The following is a 14,830-nucleotide window of genomic DNA, read 5'->3' on the forward strand; positions in this document are numbered from 1 at the left end:
ATCGGCCTGCATTCCACATATAGAGCTTGAAACAGTCTGTTATTGTTGTTCATGTTGTTTTTGGCTTATGCCTGCTGCATTGATTCCCTGGCTTTCACTCGCTCATGTGAGTCGTGTGATATGACACAGAACTGTGTCATCTCTTTGGAGCTCTGCCCTCCACTGATTTAAGACCCTCTCAGGACACACTGAAGCTGACGGATTCCAAGAAAACACATTTAAAGATGATCTCAGGCCTTGATGAGCTGTCAGATTGATTATGTTGCTATGAAGTTTATTGCTGTAGATGAGCTACATGCGGTGGGCCCATAGATGTAGAGATGTAAAGTGAGAACTTTAAGAAATGAATGAATCTGATGTTGACATGAACAGATTTTACACCTGTACTATATAAATATGTATTTGAAGTTTTAATAAAACACACCAGCTGTCATTATCAGAAAAATATGGTAACAACATTTGAGGCTTTACAGATTTAAATTAAATTTATAGTAAACTAAATAAATAAATAACTGATACATTAATTTGTTCATATGCCAAATTACTAAAATGTATTTTTACTTTTACAATATATTGACAATTACCTTAAAAACACAGACAGTCAAGAAAAAGCCAAATGTAACTTTTACACAAGGTAAGCTCTAATGTAGAATGTGTTCTGTGTCACACGAATATAGACCAATTTGGAGCAGACTTCACAGTTACGTCAGTTACTCTAATTTTAAAGCATTAATTTGATTTAAACATTAGGTCTACGTAATATTTACATATGCAGTTCATAATAATAATAATAATAATAATAATAATTCATTACATTTATATAATTACAGCATGAAATACTATTTAAACCTGTAACATTTTACATCAGTTTTATCTAACAATTATGACTTTTTTTCCACACAAATGTTTTTACTGTAAAATTTTTGAAATTCTGATCCAAAATTCATTTGTAGGGACTTGCGTAGAAAACAAACCCATGACCTTTGTGTTGACGGTGCCATGCTTTGTTTGAACTACGTCAACATTACACTTGTGCTACAAGTAGGCCGCATGAGTGAAGTAGTGACGTGAATGTGACTCATTGGCCTGAGTGAGACCAATGATATTTCTTCCTCTGCTTGCCCTCGTCACATTCATATACCAATAATGTGGCTTTGCAAAGTATTCAAGAGACTTAACTGTGGTTAGTCCATTTTTTTAATTTCTTGTGCAATGTGGACCAGATTTAATGCTGTTTTTGTGTTTAAAATGTTGTCTCCTTTTGGCTGGTACTGATCTAACTTGGGCCAAGTAACGACATCCCTCCTGTGGACAGTGTATCTGCTTGATCTATAAAAAAATGGGCTAAACAAACTAGGAGTGAATGTCTGCAAGAAAGAGCAGAGAATGACCACTAGATGGGGCTTCCTTGTTTGTGATGGCATGATGTGTGAGAGAGGAGGGAGGAGAGAGAGATAGACAGAGTGTGGGATGGAGAGGAGCGTCTACACATGGACTTCAGCAGTATGTGAAATGTGTCTTCCTCAATTTGCTGTAGTCAATGTCAGTGAAGACTCGACTGCCGCTTCTTACCTGGATATGTAGTCTGGTTTGAGTTCATCTGTGGTTGTGTTGCTAATTTGGAAAATGAAGAAAAAGAGAGATTTTTGATGTGCGAACAGAAGTGGACGGATATCAAAACAGCTTGATTTCACTAAAAATCACAGAACCAGGTCAGTTGGCTTTAATACTTAAAGGGCTGGGTTTTTGGAAATGTTGAGACTTTGTGATGTTTCAAGTATGTAACATTTGCTGTCTTACATGTTAAGTGGTTTGACTGCATTCAGAAGGATCATTTGTGCACTAGAGTAAACTCTCATCAGTGATTAGTGTCCATTGAGCATGTGAGTTTAGTGGCACATGGCTTCTCGTTGCAGTCATCTGTTCCATTCCTGCTGTGTCTAGCAGTCACTGTCCAACCATCAGCTTCATTTTATCCTGTCTGTGGTGAGTTGTATGAGCACTATACTAGTTCACATTCAGATGAAGAATGTAAGGACAGAAAATTGGTTGATGATTCTGTGATATGCTGTCAAGCTGTATTTGATTCCAGTTGCTATAAGAATGTTTAATATTGTAGGTAAGGTTTTCAACTCAGCCGAACAGGCAGAAGAGTGCTATGAAGAAAGGTATTGTCTCATTTATCCAGAGCATAGTTGCTGTGGTGGCTTTATGGAGTTCAGTGATCAATGATCTGCCCACTGCTTCTGTGTTCGTCTGCCAAGGAGTCCCACGCGGCCCTTTGGAAATGCTGGACTCTGTATTTTTCAGCAGGTCAGAACCGGTCCCCACTCCATTAAAGTGAGTCCAGTGCCTTGAACAATGACCCTATACATCTAGTGAATGTGTTTCTCAGTACTTCAGTCTTTTAGGTTCGCCCTACTAACAGTCAGGTACGTGTCAATACCTTTGCAAGTGCCATTCTATGTGTTTTGTTTCAGAAGTAAAACCAAAGTGCAAGAGTGAATTTGCAATCTGTTTCTAAATTGTTACCTTCCTATCATTGTAAACAGTTGCCCCTAGTGTTAGGTGATGGTGATGAGGGAGGTGTTTCACAGTTTGAACCTAGATTGGGATAGGGATAAAACTCTTTTTCAGACCAAGCAAATAAACCGTATTTGCAAATAAATGCACGGAAACAGAGACGTGTCTTTGGGTTTTTTGAGTAAATGTTTAATGTTTACAGGCTGTCAGGACAGAGGCCTCTTTACAGAGACATTAAATCAGGCAGATATAGTTTCTACTGAAGACACTATTCAAGGAATTAGCTGTGTTTGAAGGATATTACAAAGACATAATGATGGATGTATGCAGAGACAATGCAAAGTATTTTTGACAACAATGGAGCAAGTTGAGGTGTGGCGGTGAAGGTTGAGCCCTGGTAGGTTTCCGATCCCCACAAGGAGTGAGCCATGAGCCATCACTTCGGTATTTCACTTAGCCATCAAGTAAGTAGACATTTACCGCATTCCATCTATTCGTTTTCCAAACCACTTGTACTATATAGGGTTGCAGGGATGCTCTCTGGCTGCAGGCAGGGAAGCATCCTAGGGCCAGATGCATAAACATAGCTACTATGTTAAGACTGTGTCTTAAGAAGTAGTTTGACCAACTAATGGTTAGCCAAGAGGTAATCAGTCTGTCTTTTCTGACTTAAATTGGGCCAATCTATCTTTTTGTAACTGACTTTATAAAGTTATTAGCAGTCTTTAAGAAAACAAATTAGATGGCTTAACTTTTGAAGACTAGTCTAAGCAGTTTATGCAACTGGCCCCTCGATGCACAGTCAGTCCACCACAGTGTTGACATTTTTGGATTATGAGGGAAACCAGAGCACCCAGTAGGGATTTGAACCAGGGACCTTCTTGCTGTGATGTTGCAATTCTTCCCACTGAACCACCATGCTGCCATTCACCATGTTCTTTCAAAGTGTTTTACAGCACACTTGTGCTGCCAGGAGTTATAGGGATAGTTCACCCAAAAATGAAAATTTTGTCATTAATTACTCACCCCCATGTCAAACCCATAAGACCTTCATTCATTGTCAGAACACAAACTAAGGTATTTTTGAGGAAATCCGAGAGCTTTCTGACCCTGCATCGACAGCAACGCAATTACCACGTGTTTTTCGTGCACAAATAATGACTTTTTTTAACACTTTATTCTCTTCCATGTCAGTCTTCGATGCACGTTCACAAAATTACCATGACACATTCTCACAGCTTCATAAAATTAAGGTTAAACCACTGATGTCTCATAGACTTTTCTATCGATGTCCTTACTACCTTTCTGGGCCTTGAACGGGGGTCCTATGCAGGGTCAGAAAACTCTTGGATTTCATCAAAAATATCTTAATTTGTGTTCAGAAGATGACCAAACCCCTTACTGGTTTGGAACGATATGAGGGTGAGTAATTAATGACAGAATTTTCATTTTTGGATGAACTATCCTGTTCGTGTCATCTTTGGAGAAGAGCCTTCTGGAGCCTTCTACTTTCTGGTCCTGAATTCACCATGGCACATCTCCCAAGCTGGATCCAGGTGGATTGTACCACTGTCCTTGCTCCAATCCCTGAGACAAATGTCTGTCAGCATCTACTTTCATTATCCTGCTGTCAGTTGTCTTAGCAATGTAATTGTGTTATCGTTACTGCAGGTCATATTTCCTACAATAAGGAATAAAATCAGGATCACTTGGAGAGGATGTATGTCTTTGCAATTTCTTTGCAGCTCATTCATTACAGAGCATTGAAATGTATGTATGGGCATTTTTTTACCATAGAGCCTTGGGCTCCCACAGGCATATGTTAAACTGGGTTAGATCCAAGAGAGGAGATCCTGAAGTATTAATTTCCTGACTTTGGGAGGAGTGTTCTCCAGTGGTTCTGGATGGAAAATAAGTGTGTGCCAATTCTGACAAGATGGAAATTGGGCTTGGTCTTCAAGGGCTTGTTTATGTCAAGAGGCTCTTGGTAATTATGGTTTTCTTGTTGCTGGGTTATAGTGCCTCTGCCCATTAGGAAGGTCTCCACCCTTCCATTCACTCTGAACAACTGTAGTGCTGCTTTTGCAACTAATAAGAGCAAAATCTCTTCACTATTCGTGGTTTAAATGAGGACCACACAAACAGGTCAATAAAACCCCCTGCTGCTGTCAGCAGCAGAACTCAGAAAGAGAGATGTGAGTATGCACACTAAATATGTCAGCAAAAGCCCATGATAAACCAGGTCAATGAATAAGCAGAAGAGCATGTTCTGGATAATACCCTGATCAAACCATTTGAGCTGTTTTTCACAAATCCAGAAAATGGGCGTGTGAGATGCGGTCGAGTGATGCTGGTTTTGGCATTTTGAATCTTCAGTTTTTGTTATTCGTTGGAGACAGTTTGGTTTTGTTGGAACATGTTTTATGTGTTTTATATTCATACCCAATCACAATTTAGAGCACATCTGAGAATATACAGTGGGCTCCTTTCTGACACAACTATTGAAAACGCTTTTAGACTTATTTTATGCCTTATTTTATGTTTCTTATCATCAACTTTTCCTAAAACAGACCAATTTATCTGCCATTAAAATTAAGCAGTAAATTATATAAAATAATTGCTACAAAAATGCAATATGATACCAGATACGCCATTGTTCAGTAAATATTTAAATTAGTTAAATATGAAGTTCTTCTGCTAGAAAACACAGCTGTTTACATATTGCGAGTATCTGTGTTTACAGTTAAAATTAAGTTAACACAATAAAAATGTATTCAATCAGCCAATTTACACATAATATAAAAACACTTTTTAAACCAATTTATTGAAATTAAAGTTCAATAATCGCAGAGTTTCCAGCATTGCTTGGAAAAAATACAGTAAAGTTAGTTATTAGTCTTCAGCATTGGAAAATACTTAGTCAATGCTGTTTGAGCAATATAGGCACTGCAGCAATTTGTAACTTGAATATGTGAGTTTTGGTATTATTGTCATAATCATGAACATCTTTAATTGTAGCGCCAAACGTTTTACCATTTACTGCAGTTATTCTTCTAGTTATTTGCAGTTGAATGTATTGCACATTCACAGAAAACAGTTTACTTTTGCATTGCAAAATAAGGTGGATAGTGACAGAAAGAGCGAGATGACTGGTTTTGTTTGTGACTTTGACACTTTAGCTGTGTGTGTGGGTTCATGCATGTAGGATGTTGTAGCATGTGTGGGTGATTCTGATTAACAGCCTGACAGTTCCCATGAAATTACTCCATTTGAGACCTGCTCTGATCCTGCACCCCTAAAATTTGATATGAGATTGACTCTACATCGGTCTTAATTAATGTCAGGTCATTTGTACTTACATATGCTTTATATAGTCCATATTTTTAAAGGCATTATTACGGGAAACAGCTCCTAGTGAGCAAATCAGAGGCGAGTGTGCCAAGGAAAAAACTCCAGAAGATGTTTAGGCAGTGAAGGGAAAGAACCTGTGTGGGGGAACCAGTCCTCCTGTGGCATTACAGTGAATTCTTACTCCTCATGTGGGTTTTTTGAGCAAAGCAAACACTGAGCTTTCTCTTCACCTCATTTCATTGTTCGTTGCTGAAGAAAGCAGAACTTTGACATCTCGGTGTTTGTAACTTGCACGATTTTGAGGGGTTTTCCATTAAACTGCGTCAGTACAGGAGACAGAATACAGCAGTGTGTATGTGAAGTGGTTCACCATGTCTTTCCCTCAGACTCTGAGAATTTAGAAGGGTTTTTACATGGTTAAACTGGTTTCTTTTCAAATCAGCTTTCATTCGCATTCTGCAGTATTTGAGTCACATGTTTTTCTACATAATTGGTGATAGTGTTTTTAGGGTCAGAAGCTTTTTTGGGTCATTATTCTATTGTTTTAGAGGGTGCTTTTTTGAGTATGTTGACCCAGTATTAGTAGATTTTTTTTTTTTTTAATACAAATAAGTAGTTACTATAAATCTGTATGTTTTGTCTCTGTTTCAGTCATTTGAATTAATGTAGAAAATCTAGTTGGACAAATGTAGTAATCTAGCTTAAGATTGTGATGTATAATCGAAAATGTACCTGTGGCAACTTTTTTGCAAAATACATACCAATAAATGAATATCAACGTAGTTCTTAACAGAAATGAATACTAGAAGTGGTAAAACAGTGAGCACTTGTAATTGTTTTCGTACACAGTTATGATTACAGCTCCATATGTTTCGCTTTCCGGACGTAACAAGTTTGCTCGGTAGCTTATCCGGCACAGAATTGGACTTGTGGGTGCAGAATCCTTGGGTACAAATACAGTGAAAAACATGACTCACAATGAAAGAGCTGAAAGATGAGAGATCGAAAAACATACTAAAACAGCATGCTTGTGCTTGCTTTTTTTACGTCACATTCACTTTTGTTTACACTATCAGATAGGTTTAGGTGTAGTGCAGATGGTACTTTATTTTAAAACGTCACAGAGCATTAGAGTTATAGCGGTTATTTTGATGGACTGTCATGAAAGATTTGAGTAGGAAAATTCTAATTCACTGTATGATCACATTGTAACTGAATATTGCAGAGTGGTTATCTGCTGTGAGATGAGTGGTTTTGCCCACTGAGTTTTTGACACCCTCACAGATGGGGTTCAAAACGGTGGTGGTTGCCATGGTTACTGGAGGATGCTGTGAGTGAGATCTAACAGTCACATGGTGAATGAAAGTTTGTGAGGGAACTAGCGTCTGGCCCGTTTCTGTGATGCTGAAGGCATAATTTAAGCAAGTTTGCTGGTCTGCTGTGATTGAGGAGAGTTTTTATTGATTTGTGCATTGTCATTTAGATTAGTTTGAGCATCTTGAGGTCATCTAAAGGTATTTGTGGGTCTTTTCATTAACTCTAACTTTAACAATAACTTTTTTTTTTTTTCTCAGTGCCTGACGACCTCACACCTGAGGAACAGAAAGAACTGGAAAACATCCGCCGGCGAAAGCAGGAGCTGCTGGACGACATTCAGGTAATAAGAGATAGAATCAGATATGAGCTAAATGTTTTACTTGAATGTGTTGTGAAGGCTCTTTGTTTTCAAAGTAATGCTTGAGTGTTTTGTCACTGAAGCATTGGATGTTTCAGGTCTTCAGAGAGCCTGTGAGCTGCTCAGTTTATCTGAATATCTTCTGATCTTTTATTAAATGTTTATTTACACATCAGAGGTTCGCTAAAGCAGAGAGTGCCCTATTAGCAACAAAAATTAAAACAGAATGACTTTGAAACAGAAATTTAACATAAACCAGAATTAGAAATTTGAAAAGCCAATATTATGGTATTTTGGAATTCAAAATTCTCCTGAATGTGACGTTTATGGCAAGTTAGAGTTATTCACAGACTGATGTCCCATATATTTCACTCTTACTAGCTTACTAGGTTTCCTTTGACATTAATATTCTGTATTTACTTAAAAAAAACTGCGGTCTATAACTTTTTTTGTGTTCATAATTTACAGAATGTATATAATAAGTGAGTACATCATGAATCACTTTGCGAACTGTGTTTTTGGTTTATCCTGAATTACGACAGTACACTTATAATAAGTTTTTAATAAGACTATTTTAGACTGGTTCTAGTAGGAACCACTGCGGAGTAGCCCATTACCTTTTGTAGACATAACAGAGAGAAGAACTTTTGCTACAGTGTTCTTGTGCAAGATGCATACAGTTCTGTTTATTAACCACTAGAGTGCCAAACGTTGCGGACTGCAGCTTTATTAAATAAATAAATAAATAAGTAAAACCATTAGTTATATTGTTATTTCATGATCTCATGGCTGCTATTAAAGAAATTCAGGAATCTAAATTTATATATGTGGTAAAAGTGGTGATAATGTAGAATCTGACCAGTAATTCACTAAATATGAACACAATTAGTCCAATAGGAAATGACTCAAGCTGACAGGAACAGGGTGGAATTGTTTAGGAAAAGACACTCATACATGAGCTAAATGCTGATCACTTTCAGCTCTATAATGACACAGTCAAATAGATTCAGTCTGTCATGGCACTGACCTCCAGTATACTACAGTATACTTACTTAAAACTCTTTCACTTTGCATGGGAATGTATCATTTCTTACAGCTTACTCCGTTTGCTTCAAGTTAAAAAAATTCCAAACCAGATTCCTACATGACAGAAGTGGTTCTATCCTTGAGGCAGTTTTCCTTTGGTAAGACAAACGTCTGGAAAACTAAAACAGCCTTTACTTTACTAGTGAATGTTTTAGACATATAAACAGACAAGAGCAAACACTTGAGCGAGTTTCACCACCATACATTTGGCGGTTAAACAGGAAAAATGAATACGAGGAGGGAAAACTCTTCATTGTGTGACCTCAGGACCAGTCTGGCTCCAGACCGTCACTAAACTCTTGGCAGAAGAGACGGGTTTGTATCCTAATGCCATTAATCTCTACAGAGACATGGTAAAATAATCCAATTTCAATGTCTTCAGTCTCTACTCTGGGGCCATTCTCCAATTGTCTTGCTTTAATGACATTTATATCAAACAGAGCAGTCTTGAGCAAACCATTCATTTGCTGGAATTAGATTTGAGCTGTTAATGTCAGGCCTCGGTGAGGTGGGACAGGACACATGCGGAGACCGTCACAGTACTCTGTTCTAGTAGACCTTTACACATTGTCCTAATTATGCACAATGTGCTCCAGATAAGTGTTTAAACAATAAAGTAGGTGAAGCCAACCTCGATTGGTTGATTTTGTTGATTCATGCTGATTTTCGCTTTTGGCGAAGACAGAAAATTACTTGCTGACAATTTTGTCACACCTTTGTAGGACATGGTGTTTCAGGCTTACAGTAAATGGGGTTGCTTTACTCACAGCACAAATCCAAACCGAATGTGCAAGTCTTTTTGTTTCATTTCTCATATTTATCAACCACTGTAGTAACAATATTATCTCTGGAGTCTCCTTTGATTTGAACCATCTCATGTCCTCTCTCCACAGCGTCTGAAAGATGAGATAGCCGAAGTGACCAGTGAGATTGAGAACCTGGGTTCCACAGAGGAGAGGTGAGTGGGCGTCCCTTGAGAGACTACTCATTCGCACTTCACTTCCACTGACGTGCTCACTTTGTGAGTCATGCGTGAGGTCAAATCTGACTAGCATCTGAGCATCTAGCTACAAAATCTACTATTCTATCAAAGGAATAAGAATAGAGAATTTCCAGAAAACTTTTAGCATATTTTAGAAAGTGTTCTGTCTGTAAAAGAATGTAGAGACTCAAAAACTGAGAATCAAACAAAAAAAAATCTGAATCAAATTCCCAATTTGATTTTACAAGACCTCTCCATTTTCTGCGGAAGCAGTTTCATGTGTGAATCCATTACTCAGTGATTATGTAGGTTGTCAGTATGGCTGTATATTAAATAAACCTTATGAAATAGTTCGTTAAATGGTGTAAAAAGCATTATCATCAGGATTTAAAAATAAAAAATATTATCGCTGCAGGAAAAACATGCAGAGGAACAAACAAGTGGCAATGGGCCGCAAGAAATTCAACATGGACCCCAAAAAGGTGATTAACCAGTCTATTAAAGCACATTCACTGAATGAATTCTGTATCGTTTATTTTCTTTTAGAGCCTAAATGCCTCGAATATATGTTTGTTTGTAGGGGATCCAGTTCCTCATTGAAAATGATCTTCTGAAGAACACCAGTGAAGACATTGCACGCTTCCTCTACAAGGGTGAAGGTCTTAACAAAACTGCAATAGGAGACTACCTGGGAGAGAGGTGAGTGTGTGGTTATTAGTGCACATCCATTGGGTCAGATAAAGTAGCGTTCAGTCTTATATGTATTCAAGCAATGACAGTATGTTCTCCAAATAGTTGATTTGGTAGCGCCAGTTGCTGGGATGGCATTCTGAGGCCTTCAAAAGACAAAATGAAAGGACAGAAACTATTATATATTTGTTTACCTGAAATGCATGTTTGACTAATGCAAGTCATTTCTTCAATGTTAGGCTTCTAAGAGGTACAAGTAGGTGCATTAGCTGCAGTCTGTCCACATTTGAAAGGAACAAAATTTCACTGGCTAAAAGGTCCATTGTGTCCACCGTCAGTAGTGTAGTGATGCACACAAAGCACTTCACCCACAGACGTCAGCTACATCCCAAACAGCATTCTGTTGGTCAGCAGTGAATTCATGTTGAAAAATCTGTGTGGGGAAATGTTTTCTTCCTACGCAATATTGATCACACGGATTCCTGTTGAAAAATGTAATGCAAAATTACACAGCTCAGTAGTAAATCTCAAAAGTGTCTCAAAAGTAGGGCTGCCCTCAACTAAAGATTTTTCTTGTCGACTAGTAGTCATTCATTTTAAGCATTAGTTGACTATTAGTAGCATATTTGTTAATAAACCATATACATCCTAATATTAAGCCTTTAATTGCGTACATAGTCTAATAAGTGCTCAAGCGCATATGAAAAAAAAAAAAAACTTTCCACAGTTCACCGGCAGATATAATAATTATGAATGTGTTCTGGGAAAAAGTCGATGACACTGACTTGTTATCTACGCAGTAATGGATGCGCCTGTATGGATTTTTCATGCGGATTACGTAGTCTGAGAATATTTGTTTTCTATTTGAATTCGTTCATTTGAAAGTAGACATTTCACTCTATATAAACATTTTTTAATGTCTAAGGCAAGTATACACAGACTTTCGAAGTTTTGTGCTTGAGTTTACAGAGACCGAGACAAATGCGCATCCTGTTTACTTTTATTGTTTACTAAAGCACAATGTTTCATTGTTATTGTGAGTGCACACAAATAAAGATTCAAAACATGTATTACTTTTATGTGTATGACCAAAAATGACAGCGTATTTTAAGAGCAAGTGACCGCACTGGCGCTTCCATCTTTCATGCAGTGAGCAGTCAACAGTGCTACTGTTTAGCTTTCACACTCCGCAGAGACACTTCAATAGCGCACATTTTTCAGATGAAAGGCCATATTTGAGGTCGATGAATGATAGGTGAGCCTTTGGATGTCATGTCTGATGTACTGTATTACCACATAGACCAGCCGTTAACAATCTGTCTGTCATGGACTGCATGACTTTGCCACTTCCTGTGGATCTTTTTTTTCTGCGACTAAGCGGCTGATGAAATTTTGGTCAACCAAATCTCTTCTCATTGACTAATGGTTAGTCGACTATTAGAGGGCAGCCCTACTCCAAAAATAGGTCAGTACTTTGGTTTGGTGTTGTGTATATGCATTACCTAAATATATTTCGAATCATTAAAATATAGCTGACCCACTGTGTGAGAAACACCAAAATGCAATTTTGACTTTAAAACCTATAAGTAGCACTAGATTACTTCTATACCGTTAAATCCACCATTTGTAGAAACATTATTTTATTTTAATTGGTCAACCAGCCTTTGTGCAAAATTCTTTTAAATTAGTGTCATCATTCATACAGAGATAATGGGTAATTTGAATTGCCCTGTAAATCTCATATGCATCTGTCTTTGATTAGCCTTTTATCCTGATTCTAAGCTTGTTAGACTGCTCATATTTAAGGAATGTTGACTCAAAGAGGACTAAAAAAATCAGTAATTTAAAGAGGCATGTTATTCTAGTTCACTGGGCAACACCTAGTAACTAGGCTGCATCTGTGCAAGTTGCTTTTTCCCCCTCTTTGTCTCATCTTGGATTTCATTCCCTCCACTTCCTTGTTTTCTCCTCTACTTCAGTCTGGGTGTGTCTGCTGAGAAAGTCAGGAAATGGAGAGCAGGGCTCTAAGACAGCAGATCAGATTGTATCTCTGAGCACTTCAGCTCTTCTGGTAGGGAGGGGTTCTGCAGTGCTTTTGTTCAGTGAGTGCACTGTCACCAGATCACCGGGAAAGGGTGTAGAGAGGACAAGATCGCCATCATCCCCAGGAGGGATATCACATCCTCCGCTTGTAGAGGTTAAATAGCAAGGTTTTGAAAAATGGTGCAGTGCTTAATGATCTCAACATCCACTTTGTCTTGAATAAGTCTTGTGCAAGAGATTGAACTATGTGTATCTACACATCATTTCATATGCTGAATTTGCTAATCCGCATTGCATGTAAATGAGCAGCCAGTACATTTAAAAAAATCTCTCCTTTTGTGTTCCATGAAATAAAGTAAGTCATACAGGTTTAGAACAGTATGAGTGTTAATAAATTTGACAGGATGTTTATTTGTTAAACTATTCTTTAAAGGGATAGTTTACCCAAAATTGAAAATTATGTCATTTACTCATCCTCATGTCGTTCAAAACCCAAAAGATTCATCTTTGAAGCACAAATGAGGATATTTGTAATGAAACCTAAGTGATTTCTGTCTCTTCACTGAAAAGTTCATAAAGACATCGTAAAAGTAATCCATATGAATCAAACAGTTTAATCCAAATCCTTTGAAGAGAGGAATCTTCAGTATATGATGAACCTGTTTATTAACGCACATATACATAGCACATAAAAATATGGAAAACATAAGATGAACAGAAGTCTTATAGTTCTGGAATAACAAAAGCGAGAGTAACTGATAACAGAATTTACTTTTTGAGTGAACTATTTTTTAAAGGGGTGGTCTACACACTTTTTTTCAAAGACTCGATTGTGTTTATGGGGTGCACAATAACATGTCAATGCTTCATTTTTAAAAAATGACATTATTTTTCACATATTTTACCTTTATTCTTCACTGCTTTCCTGTTCTCCTAAAAATGGTTTGTTGACTTCCTGGTTCCTCCCTCACAAATTTGTAATGGGCTCAGATTGGTTAGCTGCCCCATTGTGTTGCAATTCGCTGGGTAGTTGCATGTTCCTGGGGGTGGGTTTTATGTAAATTTCAGGGTTGGTGATGTCACTAACCCAGGAAGTAGCTTGTTATAGGCCCTATACGCCGTTTGTTGTAGGCCTTAAAAGGCAATTTCTCCCTTTGCATTGAGCTTTGAGTGTCATAACTTTGCAGATGTTGTTTATGCTCAAACAGCCACAATACACCCAAAGTTAAAAAGGTGAAATCATAATCTGTGACCACTTTATACTTTGGTTAGTCCAATAAGTTACTCTGGATGAAAGTGTCTGCTGAATGTTACTTACAGCTTGCTCTTATTTTCACTTTGTTCAACAGGGATGACTTCAATATCCAAGTCCTTCATGCTTTTGTGGAGCTGCATGAGTTCACAGATTTAAACCTGGTTCAAGCTCTCAGGTAAAACTGACTGTAGAATCTAGTGTTGTGCTCTGTTTTTTTCTAGTGGATAACACCCTGGCATTACTTAGGGTGTGTTCATACTTGTCGTGTTTGGTTCGATTAAAACAAACTCTGGTGTACACCAAACAAGCGGACAAAAACAGGAAGTAATGACAAGTTGCGATGCTGTGCGACATGATTTCACAAAGGGGAACAAGCAGTGTATCCAAAACAAAATGATCAGAGGGCAAATGTGGTAACTAAGAGGTAAAGTGCCTTTTATGAGCTCTTTGTGAGTTTGCAGGTGGTGACAATAAAATAATATACACACAATGAGTGAGCTTAGTTCAGCAGACAGCATTGGGTGTATTCGACTTAAAAACTGATTGGCCTGTTCAGCACCACTTTAAGTCGAATGCTCCTTTTCCTTTTGTTTGGAGTGTTCGATAAGTTATGTCATGAAATATTCGTCATTCAGCCCGACCATTTAGGTTATGAACGTATCACTGTGCCTTTAGGTTCTGTATCTTTAGGTTCGCAGTCAAAAATGCCTGTGCAAACGCTAAGCGGACCAGGACCAAATGTATCATTTTCCTTTTTGGTCTGGACCAAATGAACCAAACAAACCGAACTACAAGTGTGAACACCCCCTTAGTTTCACTGTCCTGTTGTAGGGTGTGTTTTAAATATCATTACGATGTTTGTCTCCACACAGGCAGTTTCTCTGGAGTTTCAGACTTCCTGGTGAGGCACAGAAGATCGACAGAATGATGGAGGCGTTTGCCCAGCGCTACTGTCAATGCAACCCGGGAGTCTTTCAGTCCACAGGTGGGTCTGCTTTATATTTTATTTCATGTTCAGCATTCAAAAATGCATTTGTAGCATTTCTAAGAACCATTTCTCTTTACCAGTACTGCTTTCCCCAATAATGCTCACAAAATGAGAGTTTGAAATATGATTTGAACAGATGCATTCCTCTCTAAATGAATTACATTTATGAGTAGCCTACATTTTCAACGCAGTTAAAAGAAATTTCCAGGCAAATGGCATCAAAAATGTATTGTGTAT

The 14,830-nt window shown here is 37.9% G+C and overlaps 1 protein-coding gene across 4 annotated transcripts in view; it reads left to right on the plus strand.

Moving 5' to 3' along the window:
- Positions 1–14,830, plus strand: part of cyth1a (cytohesin 1a) — a 66,136-nt gene that overhangs the window by 34,998 nt on the left and 16,308 nt on the right. For 3 of the 4 annotated variants that reach the window (XM_051100805.1, XM_051100790.1, XM_051100797.1), the window contains exons 2-7: positions 7,449–7,531; positions 9,529–9,593; positions 10,033–10,099; positions 10,198–10,316; positions 13,700–13,780; positions 14,478–14,590. In XM_051100805.1, coding sequence (XP_050956762.1) covers positions 7,449–7,531; positions 9,529–9,593; positions 10,033–10,099; positions 10,198–10,316; positions 13,700–13,780; positions 14,478–14,590 — 528 coding nt within the window. Of the gene's footprint in view, positions 1–1,528; positions 1,713–7,448; positions 7,532–9,528; positions 9,594–10,032; positions 10,100–10,197; positions 10,317–13,699; positions 13,781–14,477; positions 14,591–14,830 lie in introns of those variants that run through there. The other variant, XM_051100817.1, reaches the window with a different exon arrangement.

Source organism: Labeo rohita, chromosome 3 (assembly GCF_022985175.1).
Source record: "Labeo rohita strain BAU-BD-2019 chromosome 3, IGBB_LRoh.1.0, whole genome shotgun sequence".
NCBI classification, from domain to species: Eukaryota; Metazoa; Chordata; class Actinopteri; order Cypriniformes; family Cyprinidae; genus Labeo; species Labeo rohita.